Source organism: Poecilia reticulata, chromosome 5 (genome assembly GCF_904066995.2).
Source record: "Poecilia reticulata chromosome 5, P_reticulata-male-v2, whole genome shotgun sequence".
In the NCBI taxonomy this organism is placed as follows: Eukaryota; Metazoa; Chordata; class Actinopteri; order Cyprinodontiformes; family Poeciliidae; genus Poecilia; species Poecilia reticulata.
The window spans coordinates 720,635-746,427 of NC_088834.1; the positions used below are offsets into that span (position 1 = coordinate 720,635).

The 25,793-nt window shown below is 49.0% G+C and overlaps 4 protein-coding genes across 18 annotated transcripts in view; 2 read left to right on the forward strand and 2 right to left on the reverse strand.

Moving 5' to 3' along the window:
* Positions 1-52: 52 nt before the first annotated feature.
* Positions 53-5,279, forward strand: ppp1r15b (protein phosphatase 1, regulatory subunit 15B). The gene is made up of 2 exons (XM_008408243.3): positions 53-2,026; positions 4,016-5,279. The coding sequence occupies exons 1-2, from the start codon at positions 635-637 to the stop codon at positions 4,217-4,219; spliced, it is 1,596 nt and encodes a 531-aa protein (XP_008406465.1). The 5' UTR covers positions 53-634; the 3' UTR covers positions 4,220-5,279.
* A 571-nt stretch (positions 5,280-5,850) lies between these two features.
* LOC103464250 (achaete-scute homolog 5) lies at positions 5,851-7,295 on the reverse strand. Its single transcript, XM_008408242.3, has one exon. It carries the CDS (start codon positions 7,071-7,073, stop codon positions 6,555-6,557), a length of 519 nt encoding a protein of 172 aa, XP_008406464.1. The 5' UTR covers positions 7,074-7,295; the 3' UTR covers positions 5,851-6,554.
* A 5,976-nt stretch (positions 7,296-13,271) lies between these two features.
* On the reverse strand, positions 13,272-22,489 carry aldh4a1 (aldehyde dehydrogenase 4 family, member A1). 4 transcript variants are annotated; one of them, XM_081606763.1, is made up of 16 exons: positions 22,322-22,489; positions 20,505-20,598; positions 20,335-20,427; positions 20,202-20,249; positions 17,876-18,031; positions 17,650-17,799; positions 17,496-17,570; positions 17,083-17,270; positions 16,933-17,006; positions 16,449-16,645; positions 16,318-16,365; positions 16,090-16,242; positions 15,135-15,256; positions 14,556-14,674; positions 13,774-14,243; positions 13,272-13,473 (listed from the first exon to the last, which is right to left on the reverse strand). In XM_081606763.1, exons 1-15 carry the CDS (start codon positions 22,360-22,362, stop codon positions 14,131-14,133), a joined length of 1,671 nt encoding a protein of 556 aa, XP_081462889.1. In that variant the 5' UTR covers positions 22,363-22,489; the 3' UTR covers positions 13,272-13,473; positions 13,774-14,130. The 4 variants fall into 4 exon arrangements, with proteins under 4 accessions (XP_081462889.1, XP_081462886.1, XP_081462887.1 ...); XM_081606760.1 differs by having other exon boundaries at positions 13,678-14,243; XM_081606761.1 differs by having other exon boundaries at positions 13,272-13,485; positions 13,678-14,243.
* A 1,086-nt stretch (positions 22,490-23,575) lies between these two features.
* Positions 23,576-25,793, forward strand: part of rnf123 (ring finger protein 123) — a 56,977-nt gene continuing 54,759 nt past the window's right edge. For 3 of the 12 annotated variants that reach the window (XM_081606756.1, XM_081606757.1, XM_081606759.1), the window contains exons 1-2: positions 23,578-23,929; positions 25,186-25,286. In XM_081606756.1, coding sequence (XP_081462882.1) covers positions 25,205-25,286 — 82 coding nt within the window. In that variant the 5' untranslated portion in view covers positions 23,578-23,929; positions 25,186-25,204. Of the gene's footprint in view, positions 23,935-24,050; positions 24,095-25,182; positions 25,287-25,793 lie in introns of all 12 variants that reach the window. The other 9 variants (XM_081606747.1, XM_081606758.1, XM_081606751.1 and 6 more) reach the window with 8 other exon arrangements.

The following is a 25,793-nucleotide window of genomic DNA, read 5'->3' on the forward strand; positions in this document are numbered from 1 at the left end:
CAGCACGTGACACACACACACATCTTCCAGTGCTTTATGCAACGCAACGGCGTTGACGCGCCTGCCGCGCGGTAGCGCGCCGCGCCTGCCGCTTACCGGAAAAGGAAGGGACAGTCCGCGGACTTTCTGATGAAATCTCTCGCCGGAGAGACGGACAGACAACTCGGCTCCCCGGCGGCTTCACCTCCCTGGTGGACGGACATCGAGCAGTATTACCGACCGGAGGACAGAAGTGACATCTACAGCGGGTGAAGGTGTTCATCTGAGCGAGTCCTAAAGGGATCTTCCGCGGGGAACCAACTGTCAGTTAGCTGCTTATGCTAAGCTAGCGTGCTAACTAGCTTAGCGTGCTAACTAGCCTAGCCTCCCGTGGCTCTCAGTCAGAACCGGACAAAATGGATCTCCTCCGCTGTTTAGACAGAGACCAGTCGCCGTTTCACGGATCCAACATGTCCTGCCTGGCTCTGTATTTCAACTCAGGTTCCACACGGAAGAGGTCCCAGCACCATTTCGAATCTGACGCCGGTTTTCTGGAGGATATTTCCTGGTTTCCGCGCAGCCTCGCTGGTTTCTAAGTGTTTTAACAGCTGTCAGATTAGCAGCTGGCCTGTTTACTCCCAGTTAACGAGACAACATGTTCAGAAACTTTTACACGGAAGGACGTTTATCTGACGGCCAGAGCGCTCCTTCATCTGCCCCTTTCGGCGTCACCTCTGTGGGATTTGACAGCCAGGAAAGCTCGTGGATCGGCCTCCTGTCGAGGCCCGCGCTGTCGCTGCTGCGGAAGGTTCGGCGGTGGAGCGCGGCTCCCGCGGAGCTCAGCAACAGCTTCATCGGCGAGGAAAGGGAGATTTTACGGCAGCTGAATGAAATAATCCCGCATCATCTCAGCTTCATGCAGTGTCCACATGACGGGGCTGCCGGCCTCTTGGAGCCGGGGCTGACCGGTTCTGTGCCCTGGCTGAGCGCGGTGTCGGTCCGGCATGTCGGGACGGAGATCCAGCCGCAGGTCGGGTACTTCTCCTCCGTCCGGGCGCTGCTGGGCTCCCAGGAGTCCGCTGGAGGGAAGGCCTGGGCGGTGAGCCCCGCCGGGAGTAGCGGGCCGTGGTGGGGCAGCTTTCTGCGGAGGGGGGACATCCGAGAGGAGGGGGCAGAGTCCCAAACAAACCGCTCCCCTGAGCCAGAAAGCTCTGGACCCCCCCAGCAGCTCCACAATGCGGACACAGTCCAGAACATGGCGGCTCGGCCTGGACCCGAACAGGACCAGGGCTACCACAGCCTGGAGGAGGAGCTGACCCAGCGGGGCGCCAGGACCCCTCCGACAGAGGAGCAGCCTCAGATGGAGCCGGTACCAGAAGAACCAGAACCAGAGGAGGTTCTGTCAGCGCCTCAGTGTGGAAACAAATCCATCGCCTTCATCATGGGGCTGCCCTGCAGCGACGATGACAGCAGCCAGTCCGAGTCTGATGATGATGATGATGATGATGGGTTCGACAGCGAAGGTTCCTCAGATCTAACCTCTGATGAAGATGAGGATGATGAGGCGTCGGACTCAGACAGCGAACCCGACCGGGACTCGGAGCGTCTCTGGAGCTCCTTTAGCCGGAGCGTTGACCCCTACAACCCGCAGAGCTTCACCGCAGAGCTGCACACCGGCCGCTGCCCTCCGGCTGACCCCAGCGCCCCCCAGGCTGACCCCACGCCCTCCCTCGCTGCCTCTCCCCCCCCCTCCAGCCAGGACACCTGGGACGACTCTGCGTCGGCCAGCGAGGCAGATGAGGCGGAGAGCCTCCGCCTGCTGCGCTCGTTCAGCAGTTCCTTGGACCCCTACAGCCCCCTGAACTTCCAGGCTCCGCTCAGGACTCGAGGGCCCGCCGGGCCCCCCTCCAGAACCAGGGGCAGAACCGGCCCCCAGGCCGGCCACCAGAACCTGACGGCACCGCCCGAGTACAGGAGGGAGGAGGCCGAGGAGAGGCTGGACAGCGGCTTCGCTGAGGCCGCTGCCTCCAACCGGAGCACCAAGAAGGTCAGTTACCTCACTTCCTGTCCAGGACCGCTCACCACCTCACTTCCTGCTCGCTGGGTTCAGAACCTCAGTAGCAGAACGCTGCTTCCTGTTGGAATAACCCAGAAGGTTTCAGTTTGGTGTTGATTCACACGTCCTCCAGCCTTTAGGTCTAAAATCAGCTGCTGTTCTCTTTTGCTCTTCTGTGAGATGTTTGACCCACCGGCTCACGTTTCCAGCTGACATTAATCGTCGCACCGTTTAGGGACTTTCTTTCTACGTTTTGCAACATTTCAGACAAAAAAGATCGGCCAGAATCAGAATAGGCAAGCCAGGCTTTCTAAAGATCGGCAATCGGCCAGAAAACTTCAATCTGTGCATTTCTGGTGTCAAAGTTTTTACACTGAAGGCCAAAATCAGAGTTAAAGCTCTCAAGGCCACAAGTTGTGTTTTCAGTTACAATAATTTTATGGTAAATACATGGTTCTCCTGTGATGTCACAGTTCCGGGACATTGGCAGACATCTTGGTAGGCAGTTGCTAATGAGTTGATATGACAACAATAAACATCGACAAGGTTAGAACAACCTCTCACCTGGTTCCTACCTGACTTATGAACACATTACAGTTATTCAGTCTTAAAATGTTTGTTCCCATACATTTACTTTTTGTTGGGTTCATCTATGCTTTGCGCTGCGATTGCCTACCAAGATGGCGGTTCAGGATTACTTCCAGGTTTTTGCTGCTCGGCAACAAATGAATTTAAAGTCCGAAAAAGGATCTTGAACTTGTTTCTAAACGTGTTGGTCAAGATATAAATTTTATTTTATTCCCAGAAACAAAATGAGAAAACCCTGAACTGTATTTAGACCTGGGTGGGCAGTCCTGGTCCTGGAGGCCTGGTCCTGGTCCTGGAGGCCTGGTCCTGGAGGCCTGGTCCTGGTCCTGGAGGCCTGGTCCTGGTCCTGGAGGCCTGGTCCTGGAGGCCTGGTCCTGGAGGCCTGGTCCTGGAGGCCTGGTCCTGGAGGCCTGGTCCTGGAGGCCTGGTCCTGGTCCTGGAGGCCTGGTCCTGGTCCTGGAGGCCTGGTCCTGGAGGCCTGGTCCTGGTCCTGGAGGCCTGGTCCTGGAGGCCTGGTCCTGGAGGCCTGGTCCTGGAGGCCTGGTCCTGGTCCTGGAGGCCTGGTCCTGGTCCTGGAGGCCTGGTCCTGGTCCTGGAGGCCTGGTCCTGGAGGCCTGGTCCTGGTCCTGGAGGCCTGGTCCTGGAGGCCTGGTGTCCTGCAGCTCTTAGACGTCTGTCTGGTCCAACACACTTAAGATCCAACAGCTGAATCTCCTCCAGGTTCTCCAGGAACCTGCTAACGACCTCAGTATTTGCCTCAGGTGTGTTGAAGTGGAGACGCATCTAAAAGATGCAGGAGATCCTGCAGGCCTGGAGCTGCCCACCCCTGATTTAGACCATTTAGTTACTGGATGTGTTTGTTCAGTAAAACATTTTGGTAGTTTTATGGCCAAACTAACAGATATTAAATTGAAAACAAAAGAAAGTCACTTGTTTTGAACCTAAAAAATATTATAAAGTTTTTATTGAAAATCTCCTGCAGAGACAAACAGAAAGTCTCCGTCCGTATCAGAGCTGCATCCAGCGGCCACACAAAGCCACGCCAGGGGCCACTGATGGCCCCCGGACCGCACGTTGGACAGCCCTGGTTTAAACTGGATCTGGTTCTGGCTGGCTCAGAAGGTCTGGGTCGCTGGATGTGGTTCTGTATGAAGCCAACCGGCTGCTATCAGAACCTGAACTTGGCCAGGTGATTATTGATTGATCGATTGGCTTTTTGGAAATATTTTTATCTCTCTGATATTATGACTTTATTCTCATACAATTACGACTGCAGACCAGAACCAGATCAGTTCTGGTTCTGTTCTGCAGAGACCCTAAGTGATTCATTGATTTGTCTTCAGCTGGTTCTGGCTGTGATCCATTCAGTGACCTCTGACCTTGCACCCCCAGGTCCGGTTCTGTGACGAGGTGGAGGAGTTCTTCGCCAGCTGCGGTGAGGAGGAGGACCGGCGCGGCCCGTGGGAGGAGCTGGCCCGGGACCGCTGCCGGTTCCGGCGCCGCTGCCAGGAAGTGGAGCACAGCATCGGCTTCTGCCTGGCGCCAGCGCACCGCCGGCGGGTCTACCAGGGACTCTCCGCCCCCTCTGACTCCTGACCCGGGCCCGGTTCCGACCCGGTTCCGACCCGGTTCTGGTGCGCAGGTCGGACTTTGAATAGCTGCTGCTTTCACCAAATCACTACAGAGCCATCAGAGGCCGGTATCAGCCCCGCCACCTGCTGGTTCTGGTTCTGGTTCTGCTCTGACCAGCAGGTCCAACGTTTGAAGGAATTTTGACTTTATTAAAAATTAGTGTGTTGCCAATTAAAAGTTTATTTTAAGGATCTGGGCTCTAATTAAAACCTGAGCAGGTGTGTTAACGAGCTGCTTAACGAGGGGCGGAGCCAGCTGGTCCCCTTAAAGCCAAAGAAGAAGAGTCAGTGTTCTGGTGCTGCTGGGCATCACTGAGGTGTTAAACGTCCAGCAGAAGGAGCTCATTGTTCAAGCGGGTCCGGTTCTGGTTCTGATCCAGTCTGGTTCCGTCAGAGGAAGATGATGTGAGGTGGTGAAGGTGTGTTCCTGCTCTCCGAGCGGCCCTGAAGGCAGCAGCAGAACCTGCACTATGGGTTTGGTTTCCATAGCAACCATCAGTCGCTGCCTTCAGGGTCCGAGAAAGTGTGGGAATTCTGAGATTCTAACAATATTTTGATTCAAACTGAATTTATTTCTCAAAGTTTTAAATACCAAATGTATTTTATTCAGTTTAACTCCAGGCTCACCGATAACCAGTGGATCCAGTCCGGTTCTGACTGGTTTTGGAGGCTCAGCTGATGATCGGTTTGATTATTAAACTCCACAGGTGTTTGTTAAATCATTATTGGAGAGAATGGATCTGCAGGACACTGACAGGTAGAGTCTCCTGGTACGTTCACTGACCCGCAGCTGAATGGGACGTTCAACAGATGCAAGTACAGGAAGCGGAATCTGCTCCATCATGTTCAGGACTGAAAATATTGATCAGAGTGAACCTCCCGGTTTGATCAGGATCTTTGGTGGTATTTTAATCAGAGGAAGGTTTTATTTTTCTAACTCGTAGTTTGATTGGAGCTCACTGGTTCTGCTGCTTCATCTCCGCCCGGATTAACGATGAGCTAATAAATAATCGCTGTTGATCGAATCGGAGTTCTGTCTTATTTCTGTTCAAAAAACAGAATATATCTGAATCTTATAGCTCTGGCTACCACTTAGGAAGCTCTATAACACCAAAATATTATCTGGAGGCATGAATATTTAAATACCTGTGTTTGATGCCACCATTGGTTTATTTTTAGTGGTGAGACGTTATAGCTCATAGAAAATGGAAAATAAAATGAACGAAAAATATAAATGTGAATTATATCCAGCAATAATATCACAGTTATGTTTTTCTGATGTCATATATGACTAGAAAATACCTATAAATACTTTAGCTACTCTACATGAATGTGAAGCAAATTATAAATGTTAATACATTTGTTAATACGTAACTTAGTTTTTATACTTTTGACCCATTTTCATTTTGAAAGTTGCAGTGACATCTAGTGGCGATAAAATAAAACTACATTCTGTACAGATTCCACATAGTGCAGCATATTACTGTAAAAAAGTTCAAGTTTGGATACAAACATCAACATTTGCTCAGATCGTTCGCTTTCCATATTTCCCATCAGCCACAATGTTTCAAGATGGCCACCGGTTTTGACCTTTTTAAACTAATTACCATAAAATGTTCCCCATTTTCATGACTTTAATGAGTTTTATATTGCATGACATGTTTTCATTTTGATAATCATATTTATACAACTGTAAAGTAATAATATAGTAAAAGCAGAAACTTAGGACTTTGCTGTTAGCGAGTATCACAACTGAGACAGTCATCTTAATGGTTAATGTTTAATGTGTTTGGCATTAGCTAGTAGCATTAGCTTGTTTTTTACATGTGTTTAGCACTAGTGAAGCTAAGACTCTTGCTAATCAAATCAGTGGTTAGTGAAGCTAACTCTTTGGTTAGGTGTGCCCATCACTGGTAATTACTTCTTCCAATTTAAGTGCAAACATATTTTCTCCATTAAAATTATGGCAGCCATTTTGAAAAAGCAAACATAAACTCAAGAAAATATGTCCGATTTCTATGGATCATAATATGTAGGTTGAGATCTGACACCAAACACGGTGATTTCAATTTTAGTGCAAAAAGTTATTTTTCATGGCAACCATCTTGAAAAATGGTCGCCATCTTGAATTTTTCAAGGTTTTTTTTGTTGTTGTTTTGTTTTGTTTTTCCCATCAGACTTTCAGGAACAAACTGCAGGTGGCGCTGTCCATTTAGAATCTGTCCTCTGGAGGTTTACAATCTAGAGTCGCTGACGTCATCCCTCTGCGCTCTGATTGGTCGTCCAGGTGAACGGGCCGTTCAACACGCCTGCATCTCTCCACCCCTGTCCGGGCCAGAAGACGTCCCACTGCCTGGCTCCGCCCCTTCACGCCCATCTTCCTCCATGTCCACCAGTCTCTGCAGGTACTTGATGTACCTGATGGCGGCGCGCAGCGTCTCCACCTTGCTGAGCCTCTTGTCGGCGCTGTGGCCCGGCAGGTGGTCCCGCAGCTTTGCGTAGCCCTGGTTCACGCACTTGACGCGCTGCCGCTCGCGCTCGTTACGCTTCTGGATGAACGCCGGCTCGAACGGACACTCATAGACGCTGAAGTGCCCATGGTGGTGGAAGGGGGACAGGTAGGGCAGGATGCCGGCGGGACCCCTCAGGGGGCCCTTGTACAGGCTGAGGGCAGCGGGGTCCACAGCGGGGGGGTAGAACAGGAAGGGGACGGAGGCGGACAGAGACTCGGAGTGCTGAGTTCTGCTCCGGTCCTCCCGGCCAGCAGGGGGCGACGCAGCGAAACGGTCGAAGAGCGACTGAGAGAAGGCGGAGCTCATCGTACAATCGAGCAATCAGGAACGAGGACAGCTGATTGGATCAGAGGAGCTTCATGATGGTCACCTGCGGAAACACAGAGGGGTCAGTTTACGGCATCTCCGCCAGGGGGCAGACATGAGGAGATGACCTTCACGAAGCAGGAAACTACGACGATGCGTTGTTTTTTTCCAAATGAGACTCATAAAATATCTAAAGCAATTAATTGTGTGATAAACTAAAAGGAGGTAAATAATTGATCGTTTTTCTCTTTCTACTGAAAACTGGATGACTAAAGTCTTCAGTCTGGAGGTTTGGTGTGATGTTTGTTTACAGATACTTCATAATTAATTAGCTTTATTTTTTGTTTCTTCCAAAGTAAAGTATTTATTTACTTTGTCCAGTTGCAGTGTTAAATGAATGTAAAGTTTATTGATCTTTGACAATGTGATCAATTTATATACCATTTATATAATGATGATAAACTATAATATTATCGTTTATCACACAATAACTTCTGGGACAATTTATCGTCCAGAAAAATGTGTTACGGTGACCGGCCTAACTGAATCTGACGTTTTCTCTGCAGTAACGGCCCAGTTCCATCTTTTCCACTTCCAGATGTGCAACTGAATATTTCATAGCTTTCAAAGCGTCTGCAGTCTGAACGGTCATGTTGCATTTTATCCACTTTTACGTCATTTACAAGAGACGTGTGTTATAATTTGATAAATATGGACGCAAAGAATGGCTGGAAATGATAATAACGACCTGGTGACCTGGTGACCTGGTGACCTGGTGACCTGGTGACCTTGCCGTCTTTACTGCAGTGAAAGGAGCGCTAGGTTCTTCTGTTCATGCAGAAACCGTTCACACACAGGTCTGATGGCGATTGCATTTAATTAGTAGCAGGAATGACCAGCAGCTGGTCCAGCTGGACCGGTACCAGTTGATCTTCCTCAACACAGACAGAGGAAAGTCAGCATTGGACAACTGCACCAAATAATTTCCTCTTCCTGCTCAGTTTCCATGACGACCATTAGTTACTATCTGCATGCTGACTGGTTGCACCATCACAAACATCGACTCTACTGGTCTTTAACTAGGCCATCAGGACGTACCAGGAGATGTGAGTGTCCAGTTGAGATGTTAAAATCTTAACGTTTCTCCAAGCTAAAGACTCGACGAGCATCTACAGAACGAGGATGCCCTGATAAATCGTCCTGGGAGATCGGTGATCGGCCGATACTTAATCGTCCAGAAAAACCTGGACAGTTCACTTTACAGTTCATGTGAAGTGAACTGGTTCACTTTACATGAACCAGTTCTGAGCTGATCTCATCCAGGTCTAAAAATCAGCCACTGTCACCACATTTCAGACAAAAAAATCGGCATCAGCCAAGATTGGAATCGTTAGTTCAGTCAGTCAGAAAACTGGAGTTTCTATACAGAACCAGAACTAAAAACTGTTTCATCAGGAATCTGCTGGTTCCTCTCCAGAACCTTTGAAACAAATCAGAAGTGTTTAGAAAAGATTTCCTCAGAAATAAAAACCAGATGATTGGTTTGTCCTGCTAAATATAAATGGAACCTCACAGAACCTCACAGAACCTCACAGAACCGCACAGAACCTCACAGAACCGCACAGAACCTCACAGAACCGCACAGAACCGCCTGGTGTCTCACCTTCAGATGGAGCTGCAGCAGATCCTCCTTCAGTTCCTCTGGGTCTCTGAGTTCAGGATGGAAAGATCCGACTTTACCTGCTGAAGCTCCGCCCTCACAGGTGTGTGTGTGTGTGTGTGAGAGAGAGAGACAGAGAGAGACAGAGAGAGACAGAGAGAGAGACAGAGAGAGAGAGACTCTGTCACTTTGGAAACCAAACATCAGATTCTGCAGGTTTTTCTCTGACGAACATTCACTGCTCTGATCAGACGTTTCATGGTGAGAACCTTCACTTTGGTATTGACAAGTCCTCCCAGTGTGTCCCAGTCCTCCCAGTGTGTCCCAGTCCTCCCAGTGACTCCCAGCGTGTCCCAGTGTGTCCCAGTCCTCCCAGTGTGTCCCAGTCCTCCCAGTGTGTCCCAGTGTGTCCCAGTCCTCCCAGCGTGTCCCAGTCCTCCCAGTGTGTCCCAGTCCTCCCAGTGACTCCCAGCGTGTCCCAGTCCTCCCAGCGTGTCCCAGTCCTCCCAGTGACTCCCAGTTGGGGTGATGTTCACATCAAAGCAGCTCCACAGAATGAGTGTTTGCAGTTTCCTCTCCCTAAATCCCGATATTCCAGATGAAAGGCGTCAGACACACACACCCTTCCTGTCATCACACGTCTGCTGGCACCGCACACGCTGATGACTGTTTACACACACACCTGCAACCTGACACTCACCTGCGCTGATCCCAGTCTGCAGGTGAGGATGGAAGCTCTCATTAAGGCGCTCAGAGCGCCGTCTGATCTGAGGTCAGTCGTTAGCGGCAGGAAGTCCAGCGTCTTCCTCAGGCGACTTTACATGAACCAGTTCTGAATCCCAGTCTCAGATGTGGCCAGATGAAGATTATATGCAAGTTATGTTGCTGCTTAGGGCCCCCCACACCACCAGGGGGCACCCAGGAGCCAATATATATAAATATATTAAACATAACATTGAAGAATACAAACTGGAAAAAATGTTTTTATTTGTACACAAACAATATGCTGATCATTGCAGGTAAGTTACTTGAATCCGTCTGCGTATTGGTTTACAAGCTACTGCAGTCCAACGTGTTAAAGGTTAGCATATATAAATATAACAACAGAAAAATAAAAAACACAAGTGTGAAATTACAAATAATGTAAATTAAATAAATAATGGAAGTATGTGAATCTACACAGCTTATGAATGATGACGATCTGGTGTTGGCCTGTTGGCCTGTTGGCATGGGAACCCCAAATGAAAATGTGTTCCGGGCCCCAGAAAGTCTTGGGCCGGCCGTGTGTGATCCCTCAGAAACCAACTTCTCCAGCTTCACTCCGAGTCTCTGTGTGCTTGTTTAGCTACGAGGACATTTTGCCAATTTAAAAGCAGAGTTTGTGGATTAGTTTTTCAAAGTGTGGATTGCAGCCCCCCCATCCCCCCCCACCCCCCCTGGAGGCAAATAAAGAAGAAAAAATTTAATCCGATAGATTTTTTACTCATAAATCTAAAAATGTTTCTTGATAAAATGTAATCTGATTTTTACAACGGCGTATTAGGGCCAAGCGAAGAAAAAAAAGTACAATTACAAGAATAAAGTCATAATATGACTAAATCATGACTTTAATATTATGGCTTTATTCTTGTAATGTTACTTTATTTTTATTTTTGGCCCATTACCTCATTGTTTTTAATCCGTTTTATGTAGATGTAACATTTCAGGCAATAAAATATTTATTCTCAATCAAAAATGGAATTGAATTGTTAACTATTGTTGAATTTAAATTCTTTATGTATTTCTAATATTGCATAAAAAGGCTTAAGTGGTTAAATGAAAAATCTGCAGAATGTGGGAATATTTTTTATCCGTTTCCTTGGTAACCAGAATAATGAATTAATCATTGGTGGCATCCCTAAATATATCTAACAAAATAAAATGTTCTCATGGTTTAAATGTTTTATTCTGACTCGTTCCTGCTTTTGCCATGTCCCATCAAGTCACGCAAGGGAACGCGAGTCCCCACAAGTACAGGGAGACGGGCGTGTGTGTGTGAAGATGACAGCTGCAGCAGCTCCACATGTAGAGACATGAATGTGATCAGAGCATCTTCAGACTGAACCTCCACTTCAAACAGCAGATCTGCCCAAATCACCCAGAACCTCCACATGAAAATTAGTTTTTAAATGTAATTTTTTATGTGAACCAACTCAGGAAGAAAAGCTGATGAAGCTGCTGCCAACTGGAACAAACCAGTGACATTAGCCCAGGAGAACTTTAATTAAAATCATTTATGCTTGGTTTATTTTTTGGAGTAGGTATAAAAAACTACATCCTTCTGGTGACTTTAGTTTTTAAAAATTATATATTTTTGGCGTGTGAATACTTTTGAGCCGATGATTTTGACCCAGATGACGAAAATATTGGACATCCGCTTGTCTAAAACAAACTATTAGAGAAAAGTAGAACTGAAAAAAAGTGGACCACAAAATTGTCCTCACTTCCCACAGTGAGTGGATGTGTTCATAGTGATCCTGTAGATCAGAGTTTCTCCACCTGGTCCTCGTGTTTCTCCACCTGGTCCTCGTGTTTCTCCACCTGGTCCTCGTGTTTCTCCACCTGGTCCTCATGTTTCCCCACCTGGTCCTCATGTTTCTCCACCTGGTCCTCATGTTTCTCCACCCTGGTCCTCATGTTTCTCCACCTGGTCCTCATGTTTCTCCACCCTGGTCCTCATGTTTCTCCACCTGGTCCTCGTGTTTCTCCACCTGGTCCTCATGTTTCTCCACCTGGTCCTCATGTTTCTCCACCTGGTCCTCATGTTTCACCTGGTCCTCATGTTTCTCCACCTGGTCCTCATGTTTCTCCACCTGGTCCTCATGTTTCTCCACCCTGGTCCTCGTTTCTCCACCTGGTCCTCGTGTTTCTCCACCTGGTCCTCGTGTTTCTCCACCTGGTCCTCATGTTTCTCCACCTGGTCCTCATGTTTCTCCACCCTGGTCCTCATGTTTCTCCACCCTGGTCCTCGTTTCTCCACCTGGTCCTCGTGTTTCTCCACCTGGTCCTCGTGTTTCTCCACCTGGTCCTCATGTTTCCCCACCTGGTCCTCATGTTTCTCCACCTGGTCCTCATGTTTCTCCACCCTGGTCCTCATGTTTCTCCACCTGGTCCTCATGTTTCTCCACCTGGTCCTCATGTTTCTCCTGGTCCTCATGTTTCTCCACCTGGTCCTCATGTTTCTCCACCTGGTCCTCGTGTTTCTCCACCTGGTCCTCATGTTTCTCCACCTGGTCCTCATGTTTCTCCTGGTCCTCATGTTTCTCCACCCTGGTCCTCGTGTTTCTCCTCCCTGGTCCTCGTGTTTCTCCACCTGGTCCTCATGTTTCTCCACCTGGTCCTCATGTTTCTCCACCTGGTCCTCATGTTTCTCCACCCTGGTCCTCATGTTTCTCCACCTGGTCCTCATGTTTCTCCACCTGGTCCTCATGTTTCTCCTGGTCCTCATGTTTCTCCACCCTGGTCCTCGTGTTTCTCCACCCTGGTCCTCGTGTTTCTCCACCTGGTCCTCATGTTTCTCCACCCTGGTCCTCGTGTTTCTCCACCTGGTCCTCATGTTTCTCCACCTGGTCCTCATGTTTCTCCACCCTGGTCCTCATGTTTCTCCACCTGGTCCTCATGTTTCTCCACCCTGGTCCTCATGTTTCTCCACCTGGTCCTCATGTTTCTCCACCTGGTCCTCATGTTTCTCCTGGTCCTCATGTTTCTCCACCCTGGTCCTCATGTTTCTCCACCTGGTCCTCGTGTTTCTCCTCCCTGGTCCTCGTGTTTCTCCACCTGGTCCTCATGTTTCTCCACCTGGTCCTCGTGTTTCTCCTCCCTGGTCCTCGTGTTTCTCCACCTGGTCCTCATGTTTCTCCACCTGGTCCTCATGTTTCTCCACCTGGTCCTCATGTTTCTCCTCCCTGGTCCTCATGTTTCTCCACCTGGTCCTCATGTTTCTCCACCTGGTCCTCATGTTTCTCCACCTGGTCCTCATGTTTCTCCTCCCTGGTCCTCATGTTTCTCCACCTGGTCCTCATGTTTCTCCTCCCTGGTCCTCGTGTTTCTCCACCTGGTCCTCATGTTTCTCCACCTGGTCCTCATGTTTCCCCACCTGGTCCTCGTGTTTCTCCACCTGGTCCTCATGTTTCTCCACCTGGTCCTCGTGTTTCTCCACCTGGTCCTCGTGTTTCTCCACCTGGTCCTCGTGTTTCTCCACCTGGTCCTCATGTTTCTCCACCTGATCCTCATGTTTCTCCACCTGATCCTCTCCCTCCTGCTCTGCAGGTTCTAGATGAGCCTCTTTTCCAGAACCGCTGGTCCAAATGACTGAATGACCATCAGGTGCTGCAGACGCCTGTTAATCACCCAGAGAAACAATCCAGGTGGCAGAAGGAAACACCTGAAACATGCAGGACAGGGTGGAGGAACAGTGCTCTAAATGCACTAAATACAAGAACACACACACACACACACACAGTCCTGTGAGGATCGGACAGAAGAAGACGACCAGCTGCTGATTGTTAGAAATTATTTATTGTCAAACATCTAAATATCCAGTGTCACTGAGACAGACATGGTCATGAGTTAACATCCAGATCTGGGAGGAAACGTCTCCACACACACACACACACACACACACACACACACACACACACACACCATACGCTCAGCAGGACTCGACACATTTAACTACCTTCGGCTCCTAATCACTGTGACCTCCTGGATGACCTCCAGGATGACCTCCAGGAGGTCCTCCTGGATGACCTCCAGGATGACCTCCAGGATGACCTCCAGGAGGTCCTCCTGGATGACCTCCAGGATGACCTCCAGGAGGACCTCCAGGATGACCTCCAGGATGACCTCCAGGATGACCTCCAGGAGGTCCTCCTGGATGACCTCCAGGATGACCTCCAGGATGACCTCCAGGATGACCTCCAGGATGACCTCCTGGATGACCTCCTGGATGACCTCCAGGATGACCTCCAGGATGACCTCCAGGATGACCTCCTGGATGACCTCCTGGATGACCTCCAGGATGACCTCCAGGAGGACCAGTACCTGCTCTGATGGACCTCTGCTCCTGATTTCATCTTATTAGTTTCAAACAGAATTGAGTCCATTGGCGGTTCTGATCCGATTTCTGATGGATCACATGAAGCTTCCAGCTGGGATTCTGAGAAAAGCAGATTGTGGACATTGAGTGAGACGCAGAGACACACCGTCCCTCCATCTGATGGACAGACCTGTCCAGCTTCAGAGGGACAGACAGAGGAGGACAGAGATGAAGGACGGATGGAGAGTCTGAGAGAGACAGAGGACTGATGAGTGGACCAGTGGATGGACTGGGGGAGGGGACATGGGGACTAGTGTCCCTCAGCCCATGTATGGGTATTTCCACTCTGTGAGGGGAACATGAGTCTCCTTCACCACCTGGGGGGACGTCCACCTGAGGACGTAGTGAGGACCGCCGGGCTTATCGTTGGTACCTGGTGGGACAGGTAGACATCCGTCAGTGATCATCCATCCATCCATCCATCCATCCATCCATCATCCATCCATCCATCCATCCATCCATCCATCATCCATCCATCAATCCATCCATCCATCCATCCATCATCCATCCATCCATCAATCCATCCATCCATCCATCCATCATCCATCCATCCATCCATCCATCATCCATCCATCCATCATCCATCCATCCATCCATCATCCATCCATCCATCCATCCATCCATCCATCATCCATCCATCATCCATCCATCCATCCTCCATGTTGGATGAACCCGCCCCACCCACCTGAAGCTCTGGCTCCTCCAAACGGCTGCTGGGCCACAATGGATCCGGTAGATTTATCGTTGACGTAATAATTCCCGGCAGCGTTCCTCAGGACTCTGGCGGCCTCATCGACCACCTTCCTGCAGAACCAACAGGTCCGACTCAGTCTGGGTCAGAACCAGCACTGAACCCACCATGCACAACAGAACCTGCAACACGATCCTGGTTCTGCTACCAAGAGCTAATCAGGTCCAGCTCTTTACTGGTCCGGTTGTGGGAACCAGGTGGATCAACTAAACCAGTTTGAAACCAGAACCTGGACTAAGCTCGGGGTTCTGATCCGTTTGTAGAACTCTAAAGTTCTGATCCTAAGAGAGCCACTGATTTTGCTCTCAGGTGAGAAACAGGAGAAGACCTCATGAACCAGAACCAGAACCGGACACAGACAGGTGGTCCAGAGCATGAGAACTCCTTAAACCTGCTGGTTTGTTCCAGGAAGCTCAGGAGAACCAGATCCAGAACCAAAGGAGATCCACACAACTTTCAGCCCGTTTCCGTGGACGACGGACAACAACACGCATGTGCAGGAGAAACTCTTACTGGTCGTGGGCGAACACGGATCCGGTCAGAGCGTATGGCGACGTGTTATCAACCAGCCGCAGAACCTCAGCGTAGTTCTTCTCTGGATAGACGTACACGGTCAGAACCGGCCCGAAGATCTCCTGAAAACAGCACAAACACAAGGTCATGACCTCCAGCAGGCCATGTGACCCTGTGTCATCAGATCTCCTTGAAGCTTCGCAGGCACGTCTCTGCAGTCACCTAGCATGCTAGCCTGCTAATAAATACTTAGCTAGCAAACTAAGGGTGCGTTCACACTGCAACCTATTAAACCGGATTCTGTTCCCAATGTGACCCATAACCGATACGTATCCGATTCAAATGCGACCATAACGTCCAGGTTGCATTCATCCGAACTGAACGTCACTGATTCTCAACAAATCTCACGATTCTGCTCCTGATACAAGCAGAAAGAAAAACAACAGCCATGACGGACTATAATGAGGATTAAGTTGTTAATATGTTGCTCCGGCAGGACAACAACTTCTAAGCTAAGCTCCACCGTTAGCCTCCGAACACTGATCACTTCTTCTTTTTATGGCGGTTGGCAGAACACTGAGGACGCTGGCGCTATGGCGCCCTCTACTGGGCATGCGGGACACTTTCAGGTCGTTTCACACTGCAGGACGCATACAGGTCGCATTTACTGGCAGTGTGAACGGCCCGGCAGAACAAATCGGAACTGGGTCACTTCAGGCTGCAGTGTGAACGGCCCGGCAGAACAAATCGGAACTGGGTCACTTGAGGCTGCAGTGTGAACGCACCTTTCTCATCTATATTCTCATCTATATTCAGCTACTATGCTAAATATTTAGTTCTGAGCTAAAAGTTTGTTTGAATATTTAATCTTGAAATGAAATGTTTAACTTGGAATGAAATATTCAGTAAAATATTTTATTTGGGGTTAAATATTTAGTTAGCTACATATTCTGACCTCGGTCATGATTGGGTCCTGAGGGTCTTTGGTCACAATGATCGTCGGCTCCACAAAGTAGCCTTTGCTGTCGTCACATTTTCCTCCGGCGATGATGCTGAGGTTCGAGGAGGACTTGGCGTGGTCCAACCACCTCTTGATCCTAGCGAAGGACTGAAGGGGGCGGAGCCACAGGGACAGATTAGCCACAGAGCTAATGTGGTGTTTTATGGAGTTATTGAGGTTTACCTTATCGTCTATGACAGCAGAGAAGAAAGTGCTGAAGTCCTCGACAGGCTGAGGGTCAGAAACATCCAGTTAGTCCTCGCTCTGGGTCTGACCACACACCCTGAACCTTGCAGGGGTCAGAGGTCACTCACGTCTCCCACTCGGATGTCCTTGTGGATGTCCAGCAACTGCTCTCTGATCTGCGGCCAGCTGCTGTCGGGAACGTACATCCTGGAGCAGGCCGAGCATTTCTGGCCGCTGTACTCGAAGGCCGAGCGGATCGTCCCCAGCACCACGCTCCGGACGTCCGCAGATGAGTGCACGAAGTGGAAGTTCTTCCCGCCGCATTCTGCCGACACAGAGCGGGTCAGAACCAGAACCGGTGTTCTGACTATCCGTGCTACCGTAGCACGGATAGATAGCCATCAGGTGTAAAATAAATGAAATAAAGCTTAATCTGCCATGAAATAAAACACATGAAACGAAACTTCCACAGGTGGGACGTATTTATAATAAATCTGCTGAGTCAGCAGTGTGTGACGTAGCATCGTCGCGCGCATTACCACAAGGTAGGACGGATTTACGGGTAGCACAGGTCTTCAGAACACCGGGACCTGAAGGTCGGTCACCACTCACCTCCGGCCAGGCGTGGAAACGTCCGGTAGATGTCTATGTTCTGGGCCACCTGCTTCCACAGACGCTTGAAAGTCCTGCAAGTGGCAAAACAGATGTGGTTTCCATGGAAACGCCAACGGAACCAGAGGCGGTTGGGTCGGGCGTCCTTACGGCACGCTGCCGGTGAAGTTGATCCCTGCCAGGTGCGGGGAGGAAGTGACGGCGTCGCCGAACACGGGGCCGTCGGCCGGCAGGAACTGGATGATGTTGGGCGGCAGGCCGCACTCGCGCAGGACTCGGTAGACCGCATAGCTGGCCGAGACCGCCGTGTCACTGGGCTTCCACAGAACCACGTTACCCTGGGGCGCACGGGGTCAGAGGTCACTTCTCTACAAGTCGGGGCACAAGTCCAGTCTCAAGTTTTTAGAGTGCAAGTCCAAGTCAAATCTCGTCATTAGGGCACAAATCAAAGTCAAGTGTCAAGTCTTTGAGGTTCTGAGGAAGGTCGGACCTGCAGAACTCGGGTCGGACCTGCAGAACTCGGGTCGGACCTGCAGAACTCGGGTCGGACCTGCAGAACTCACCATGAGAGCAGGTGTTCCTGCCAGGTTTCCCCCGATGGCGGTGAAGTTAAACGGCGCCACTGCTGCTACGAAGCCCTGAAACACAGGCAGGTCCAGAACCCGTCAGGAAACCCAGAACCAAACGGAACCAGTAACCATGGTGATGGCTCCCTACCTCCAGCCCCCTGTACAGCGCAGTGTTGGTGCTCTCCTTGGTGCTGATTGGCTGCTGAGCCTCCAGCTCCACAGCGTGCTTGGCATTGAACCGGAAGAAGTCGATGAGTTCTGCAGCCGCGTCGATCTCCGCCTGGACCACCGTTTTACCCTGAACACCAAACAGAGGGAGGTCATAGGTCACCCGAACTCCAGGCGGGTCACCTGACCTCCAGGGGGTCACCTACCTGTCCGATCATGGTCTTGGCCAGGATCTCGGCCCTCTTGGGCCCGCTGATGACGTCGGCAGCCTTGAACAGGATCTGGGCCCGGTCCTGGACGGGTTTCAGGTCCCACTCCCTCCGGGCCGCCAGTGATGCCTGGATGGCCTTGTTGATCAGCTCCTGGAGGAGATCCAATATGGAGTGAGGCTGCGATTCCACAACAGGTCGTGATGCTCAATTACGATTTATCACTCAGGTCCGATCTTTTCTGCGTGTTCGTTCATGCTACTTATTAAATCAGACTTTTGTGGTAACGGGTTTCTGACCCAAAGCGACTCGCAGATTAAGAACGTCCCCTAGCAATGCTTTGTTTACGGCAGTCAAGATGGCCGCCGCAGCCCTCTGTTTATGCCAGTAAAGATGGCCGCCGCAGCGCTCCGTTTATGGCAGTAAAGATGGCCGCCGCAGCACTCCGTTTATGGCAGTAAAGATGGCCGCCGCAGCGCTCCATTTATGGCAGTAAAGATGGCCGCCGCAGCACTCCGTTTATGGCAGTAAAGATGGCCGCCGCAGCGCTCCATTTATGGCAGTAAAGATGGCCGCCGCAGCACTCCGTTTATGGCAGTAAAGATGGCCGCCGCAGCGCTCCATTTACTGCAGTAAAGATGGCCACCGCAGCACTCCATTTATGGCAGTAAAGATGGCCGCCGCAGCGCTCCGTTTACGGCAGTAAAGATGGCCGCCGCAGCGCTCCGTTTATGGCAGCAAAGATGGCCGCCGCAGCGCTCCATTTATGGCAGTGAAGATGGCCGCCGCAGCGCTCCGTTTATGGCAGTAAAGATGGCCGCTGCAGCGCTCCCTTTATGGCAGTGAAGATGGCCGCCGCAGCGCTCCATTTACGGCAGTAAAGATTGCCGCCGCAGCGCTCCGTTTACGGCAGTAAAGATGGCCGCCGCAGCGCTCTGTTTATGGCAGTAAAGATGGCCGCCGCAGCGCTCTGTTTATGGCAGTAAAGATGGCCGCCGCAGCGCTCCGTTTACGGCAGTAAAAATGGCCGCCGCAGCGCTCTGTTTATGGCAGTAAAGATGGCCGCCGCAGCGCTCTGTTTATGGCAGTAAAGATGGCCGCCGCAGCGCTCTGTTTATGGCAGTAAAAATGGCCGCCGCAGCGCTCCGTTTACGGCAGTAAAGATGGCCGCCGCAGCGCTCTGTTTATGGCAGTAAAGATGGCCGCCGCAGCGCTCTGTTTATGGCAGTAAAGATGGCCGCCGCAGCGCTCTGTTTATGGCAGTAAAGATGGCCGCCGCAGCGCTCCTGTTACGGCAGTAAAGATGGCCGCCGCAGCGCTCCGTTTACGGCAGTAAAGATGGCCGCCGCAGCGCTCTGTTTATGGCAGTAAAGATGGCCGCCGCAGCGCTCCGTTTACGGCAGTAAAAATGGCCGCCGCAGCGCTCTGTTTATGGCAGTAAAGATGGCCGCCGCAGCGCTCCGTTTACGGCAGTAAAGATGGCCGCCGCAGCGCTCCGTTTACGGCAGTAAAAATGGCCGCCGCAGCGCTCCTGTTACGGCAGTGAAGATGGCCGCCGCAGCGCTCTGTTTATGGCAGTAAAGATGGCCGCCGCAGCGCTCCGTTTACTGCATTCAAGATGGCCGCCGCCATTGCTGGCTGAATTTTAAAGCTGTTGGGAGCCGACATCATGGTCACCACATTAAAGAAGCTAAAAAGGAATGAACCAAAATGTCGGCCGATGTTTAAGTCCAGATTTACCGTCTTCTTCTTCTTCTGCTGCAGAATGATGACGCGTGTCTCACATCAAGGACATAAAAGTCGGATAAATTCAACATGACCATTCATGTTACTTCCATATATGGAACTGATTGTTTTTCCGGGGTGGAATGATCAGGATTGGGCCGTTCAGTCGGCTGTGGAAAAGTCAGATATCGATTGAAGAACAAAAAAAAAAAAAGTAATCGGATATCAATCTCCTTTTCCTGCTGTGTGAACGCCGCCTTAGAAAACCCAAAACCTGACTTTGGATTTCTGGCCATAAATCTAAACTCTAATTCAAATGTTTGCCTTGGTGGAGCTCTGACTGGATTTAAAGAGACAGAACCGGAGTTCTGTCTCTTTAAATCCATGTGGCCCGTTTCACCCAGACGTTAAGGCGATAAACGATGATGCTGTCATGTGATGGTAATAGTAATGCAAGAAGGTCAACAAACTTTACATTCTATTGAACATTAAACACTGGAACTGGAAGACATTTTACATATTCCAAATAAACAACAAATAAAATTAATTATAAAGTTTTGTAAACTGGGTGAACCGGTTCTGGTTCTGGCCAACATACCATGTCAGCATAGCAGAACTTTGCCACCTTGTGAGAGTGGTTGAAAGGCTGGAAACAGAAACACAGAGAGGTCAGAGGTCAGAGGTCAGGAGGAGCATCTCCAGAACCGTAAGTGATTCCGTGTCTGACTCACAGACAGCTGGTACCGGACGTCTTTGGTCCAAACCAGTTCATCTCCTACCACACAGGGAACCTCCTCCGTCCGCCCCTTCAGGCCGTCCAGCGCCTGCAGACACAGCGCAGGGTTAAAACACCCAGCAGCAACCCAAACGGATCAGAACCAGGCCTGGAGAACCACCACACCTTCTGTAGCTCGGTCCGTTCTGGACTCCCCGCCTCGAAGCCCAGGATGGGTTCGTTCTTCACTTCCACGGCCAAACCCGGGAACGTCCGGAACCTGGAGGCAGAGAGCTGTTGGTACCAGAACCGGAGACACGTAAACAGGTCGCTGGTTCTGTCTGGAACACGTTCAGAACCAGAACCATGGGTTCAGTTTAGTACACAACTTGGTTCTGCAGAACTTTAAATATTTCACGCGGTTCTACTCTGGGCCAGTTTGTTTCTATTAGACGTTTCAGAACCAGAACTTTGTTTTCAGACACCAGATTTGGGTCAGAACCTTCAGATTTTTAAATTAGACCCGGTTCTGGTTCTGTTCCAGCGTCCTGTCCAGAACCCAGAGAGCCAAGCCTTTGATTAATTTTAGCTTCTCGTAATAAAACCCGGACTGGACTCGGTTCTGTCCTACAGGTTCTGCTCTGACTAAATCAGCTCGCGTTTTTCGGACTCACCCTGTTGTTCCGCTCATTTCCTTATCGGTACTTTGGACCGGGTCGGATCGGGTCAGAGCGGCTCAGCTGGACGGCTTCCTGCGCTCGGCTGTGATTAACAGCAGCAACCTGAACCCTGACCCGACGAAGAGGAGGGACCAGAACCAGAACCAGGTGGGTTTTTCCCACCAGAACTGGGCGACCTTCACCCTGCGCCGCTGCAGCAGCTGGAACAACACGCAGCGGCCCTGAGGCCCCCGGGGGCCCGACAGCTCATACTCTGAACATCTGCAGCTTTCCTCTGCGTGGAGGTGATCGATTTTCCAGATCAATAATTCTAGAAGCAGTTCTGGTGTTTCAGTAGACCAGAACCTGCAGAACCAGTCTGAGTCGGAGTTTGGAAAAAAATCTCCAGCTGGTTTTAATCATTAGACATGTTGACAGTTCAAAGGTCAAGCCTCTTCTAGTGTTGAGTCTAGTTGACATTAGTTACACAGTCAGTACTCAAATATATGAACAGAAAACAGAATTAGCCAAAAATCCCCCCAAATAGTCACCAGGGGGCAGCAGAGGAGCGCTCAGCTGCGACGGCTTTGAGGAAAACTACGGTCCGATACTACAAAGATGGCGGCCGAAACATGAGCAGGTGACCGAGCAGCAGGCTTCTTTTGGGGTTTTTGATTATAGTTTAGTTTTATTTCACCGTCATTGTTTGTCTAAATCAGTTTTTATTAGTTAAATGTTTAGGCTGCTTAAGCGCAGGGCAGCCAGGAGGCCGTGATTTGCCGACAACTGCTTGTGTGGATGCAAAAAGAAAAAACATAAATTTCACATTAGTTTGAAAGGCAAAAAAAAGAAAAAGTCAAACACGAAAATAAAGGATATTACGAGCATAATTTCAGTGTGTTCTACTTAATGTTCATTTCATTTCATTGTTTATATTTTTATTTTTAACGAGGCTATTACTATTGTGACCACTAGATGGCAGTAACAGTTACAAACTACTTCTTTAATCCCTGCTGTTTTTTGACCTGTGCCGAGTTTCTACTCTCCAGAGATTAAAGAAGTAAATCGGATGTTTTTATGGTATTTCCAGGAAACGATCAACAACACGTGGAGCGGCTGTCCTGCAGAGGAGATCAGAAAAGACCTGGACCTTCCTCCCCAGGCTGCAGGAGGTCAGGTGTCATTAGGTAACACACCTGAAGCTCAACAGCACCACGTGATCAGGCGCCTGTTGTCCCCATAAAGTTACTGAAAGTGTCAGTGGGTCAGATGATCATCTGAACACCTTCTGGAAGTCTCCCGAGTCCCCTGTCCGCTCATGTGAGGTTCAGCGCCGGGACTTACCCCCTCCAGGACCGGCCCAGGAGCACCCGGACACGGAGCATCTTCCGTCTAGACCCAGCGGCGCTCAGAGAGAGAGAAGCGGCTGAATGGTCCCGTTCCAGCCCCGAAAACCTGATCAATAACCGATCCGGAGTGATCAGGTAGATGACAGGAGGGTAACTGGAAGCAGCTAGCTGCTGCCGGGGGGGGCAGGCTGCGACCAGGTCTCCCAGTCCGGCTCAGAATCAGCTCCACTCATCCAGGAATTCTAAACTACTGTAAATACGTGTTTTTACATAAATATCACTCAACGTGAGGAAATGTTTCACCTTAAAACTATTCTAAAAAAACTCTGGTCAATTTCTAATGTCCCTCAGATAAGTGGAACCTTCCAGAGGCGGGTATCTTTCTGACCAATCACAGAGCAGCACTATTTTATCAGCCAATCAAAGGCCATTACTGAAACGCCAAGCTGCGTAACTTTTCTGTCAGAGTATGTCTGTTCCATTCACACACCGGCGAAGCTGCTGGCGCACCGGAAAGGCGGAGTTTGGGCCCAAACACAAAGGACTGTCTTAAAAAGAAGCATAGCAATATGTCACTGAATCTGTTGAATGTAATCAGACTGTGTGTTAACCTCCAGATGATCTATGGAAGTTAATATTTAATTTCCTAACAATCATAAAGGAGTGATCTGCCTTGAAAAATCCAAATATTACAATATTAATATTAAACGTAGCAAAGATGAGTAATGATGTAAAGATGAAGGCTGATTACACCAGCAGGTGATCGCTGGTGGGATTCATTCCTCATTCATCAACTGTTGCTTGTCTGTTAAACTTTCTTCTCATTCCTCCCTCTTCCGGCTTCACTTCGAACCGGCCCACATACCGGCTGACTGGTAAGAAGTAGACCCAGTGAATTTAAGTTTCCTTGAACATAAATGTAATATTTTGAAAGACAATTTACGAGATGAATGAATGAATGAACATCAATTTAAGCTATTCAACTTCCAGCAACCACGGGAAATTATTTAACTTAGAAAAATCTTCATAAAACACTTTAATGTGAATCAGAGGAACTTAAATAATTAGGTCCAACCTCAACATGTTCACCTTTAATCCTCCTCTGATGGACTCTCCATCCATGCTATAATTAGCTTGTATATTCTGGGATGGACTCCAGTATAGGGGGTTTGATGTCGATGCGTGAGAATACCCCTGCAGTGACATAAAGTGACCAGCAGAGGGAGACAGATATCAGTGTGCCCATAGCGTGCCTCCTTTGAGTTTATTTTCCGCTCGATAAACATCCTAAGGCCTTTATTCTGACTTGAATAATGTCTTGGATGGCTACTTTTGATTTTATTCTAATAAAAATATGTTAACGTAGTAACTAAAATTAAAAACTGAGAAGCCCAGACGTCTTCCTGTTCTCACGTTGTTTCCAGGAACGGGATTTGTATTCTCTATTTTGGACCTAGCAGCACTCCGTACACTGACAGGGGTCAACAAAGTGGGGATTGTTGTGAAAATCAGCGGCTCACCGATCTTTCATCAGCCGGTGTGAAGCTCACACCAGCGGGCCTCCGCTGGAAAGGAGTCCCGGTCAAGCGGTGAGACGCTGGGGGTAAGGTTAGCAATAGCTAGTTAGCTTTAGCTGTTAGTTTGCTTCTAGCTTCGATGACTGACAGGGAACCGAACCGAACCGAGCCAAGGGGGGCGCTAACACCTGCTGTCATCCCTCGCAGAACCAGAACCGAACCGGACAGCTGATATTAGACCGAGCTCTTCGGTGAGCTAACAGCAGTTTATAGGGCTGCAGCTAAAGCTAACAGCAGCGTTAGAGATCCTGGAGGATCCAGGATGCCGTTGAGTTAAAACATTATGAGATGTTGAAGAATAAATGTTGACTAGTAACTTAATTAATGGATAATAAATGTTGGTTACTAACCTGATTAATGTGACGTTACTGCAAAACTGTTCAACATCAAACAGCCAGAAAATATTTACTGAAAGTGAGACCGAAGGAACTATTCCGATTTATGTCCTTAATATGTAGTTAATGGTAAAATAATAACTTACATACTATTTGATTGGTGTAAATTTGCTCAGATCCAGGTTATTCAACCTTTGTGGGTTCTGACCTCATTAAAGCAGAGGCTCCACTGTGTAATGCTAAGCTGAATATTAGAGTAAAAAAATTTATTTGTTTTTTAATTTTCTTCAATTTACCTAAATCCTCTCGTTTTGTTTGGTGCAGTACTCCGATTGGTTGTTATTTATCCAAACACAAGGCAGTGTTTGCAAAGACTCTCCTGATTGGATGAAAGAGCTGTCTGTGATTGGCTGGTGGAGCCAAGCACATACAAAATGTTATTTTGTGTTCACACTGGTTTATGGGCTCACCTCAGTCTCACCTCCCGCTCTGGCTGGTGGCACTAATATATCGCCATATACAGAAAATGTCCATTCTAGCTAGCACTTGGCTAACTGCCTCATCTGGTCCACGAGGTTCTGGCAAGGTGAGTTCAGCAGGTGAACATTGTCTTTGCTGCCGTTCGGATTTCAGGAAAGAATTTTATTCACTTTTTTAATCCTTTATCCATGTTTAGTCACTTTATTTGATGAAGTTGGTGTGTAGACAGGAAATCGTTAGATCCATTGATCAGAAAAATGACCCCTGACCCCTGAGATGTCGCAATTGCTCTTTCAATCGTTTCACCAAATATACTCTTTAATTCGTCTCTAATATCACTATTACTGGTGTATAAAACCTTATTTAAAATAAAGAAAATAATCTTAGGATGGTGGAGGTAGTAAGCCTGGCAGCTGCCAGGCTTATGATGCGGTGAGGGAAACCCTGAAACTCTGTTCTGTCAGCAGCGTGTGGCGGTGAATCAGGATGAGCACAAAGGGAGGAGTCACAGCTCTGCCACGCCGGAACTACAGACTGGCCTCAGACATGGACAAACCCAGATCCACAGGTAGGACACCTGAGGTCAGCCACAGGTCACAGGAAGGACTTCCTGTGACCTGAGGTCAGCCACAGGTCACAGGAAGTACTTCCTGTCAGGGATCCCATGATCTCTGGATGCAACATGCCTGACAACCGGCTATAAATGATTATATATGGATTCAGATCCTCCAGGGCTGGCCAGCAACGTTAAACGTTTTAACAATATATTTGTGATATATTGGTAATGTATTGGGGATATGTTGGTGTCACATGAGTAATGATGAAATGTTGGTAATATCTTGGCTATATATTGTTGATATTTTTCAAATTTATTGACAATATACAGTTGTATTGGTTGTAAATTGTTAATGTATTTATATATTGATATAATAATGATATATAGGTGATATATTGGTGACATATTGGTGACATATTGGTGACATATTGGTGACATATTGGGGATGTATTGGTGACATATTGGGGGTGTTGTAGGTGATGTATTGGTGACGTATTGGTGACATATTGGGGATGTATT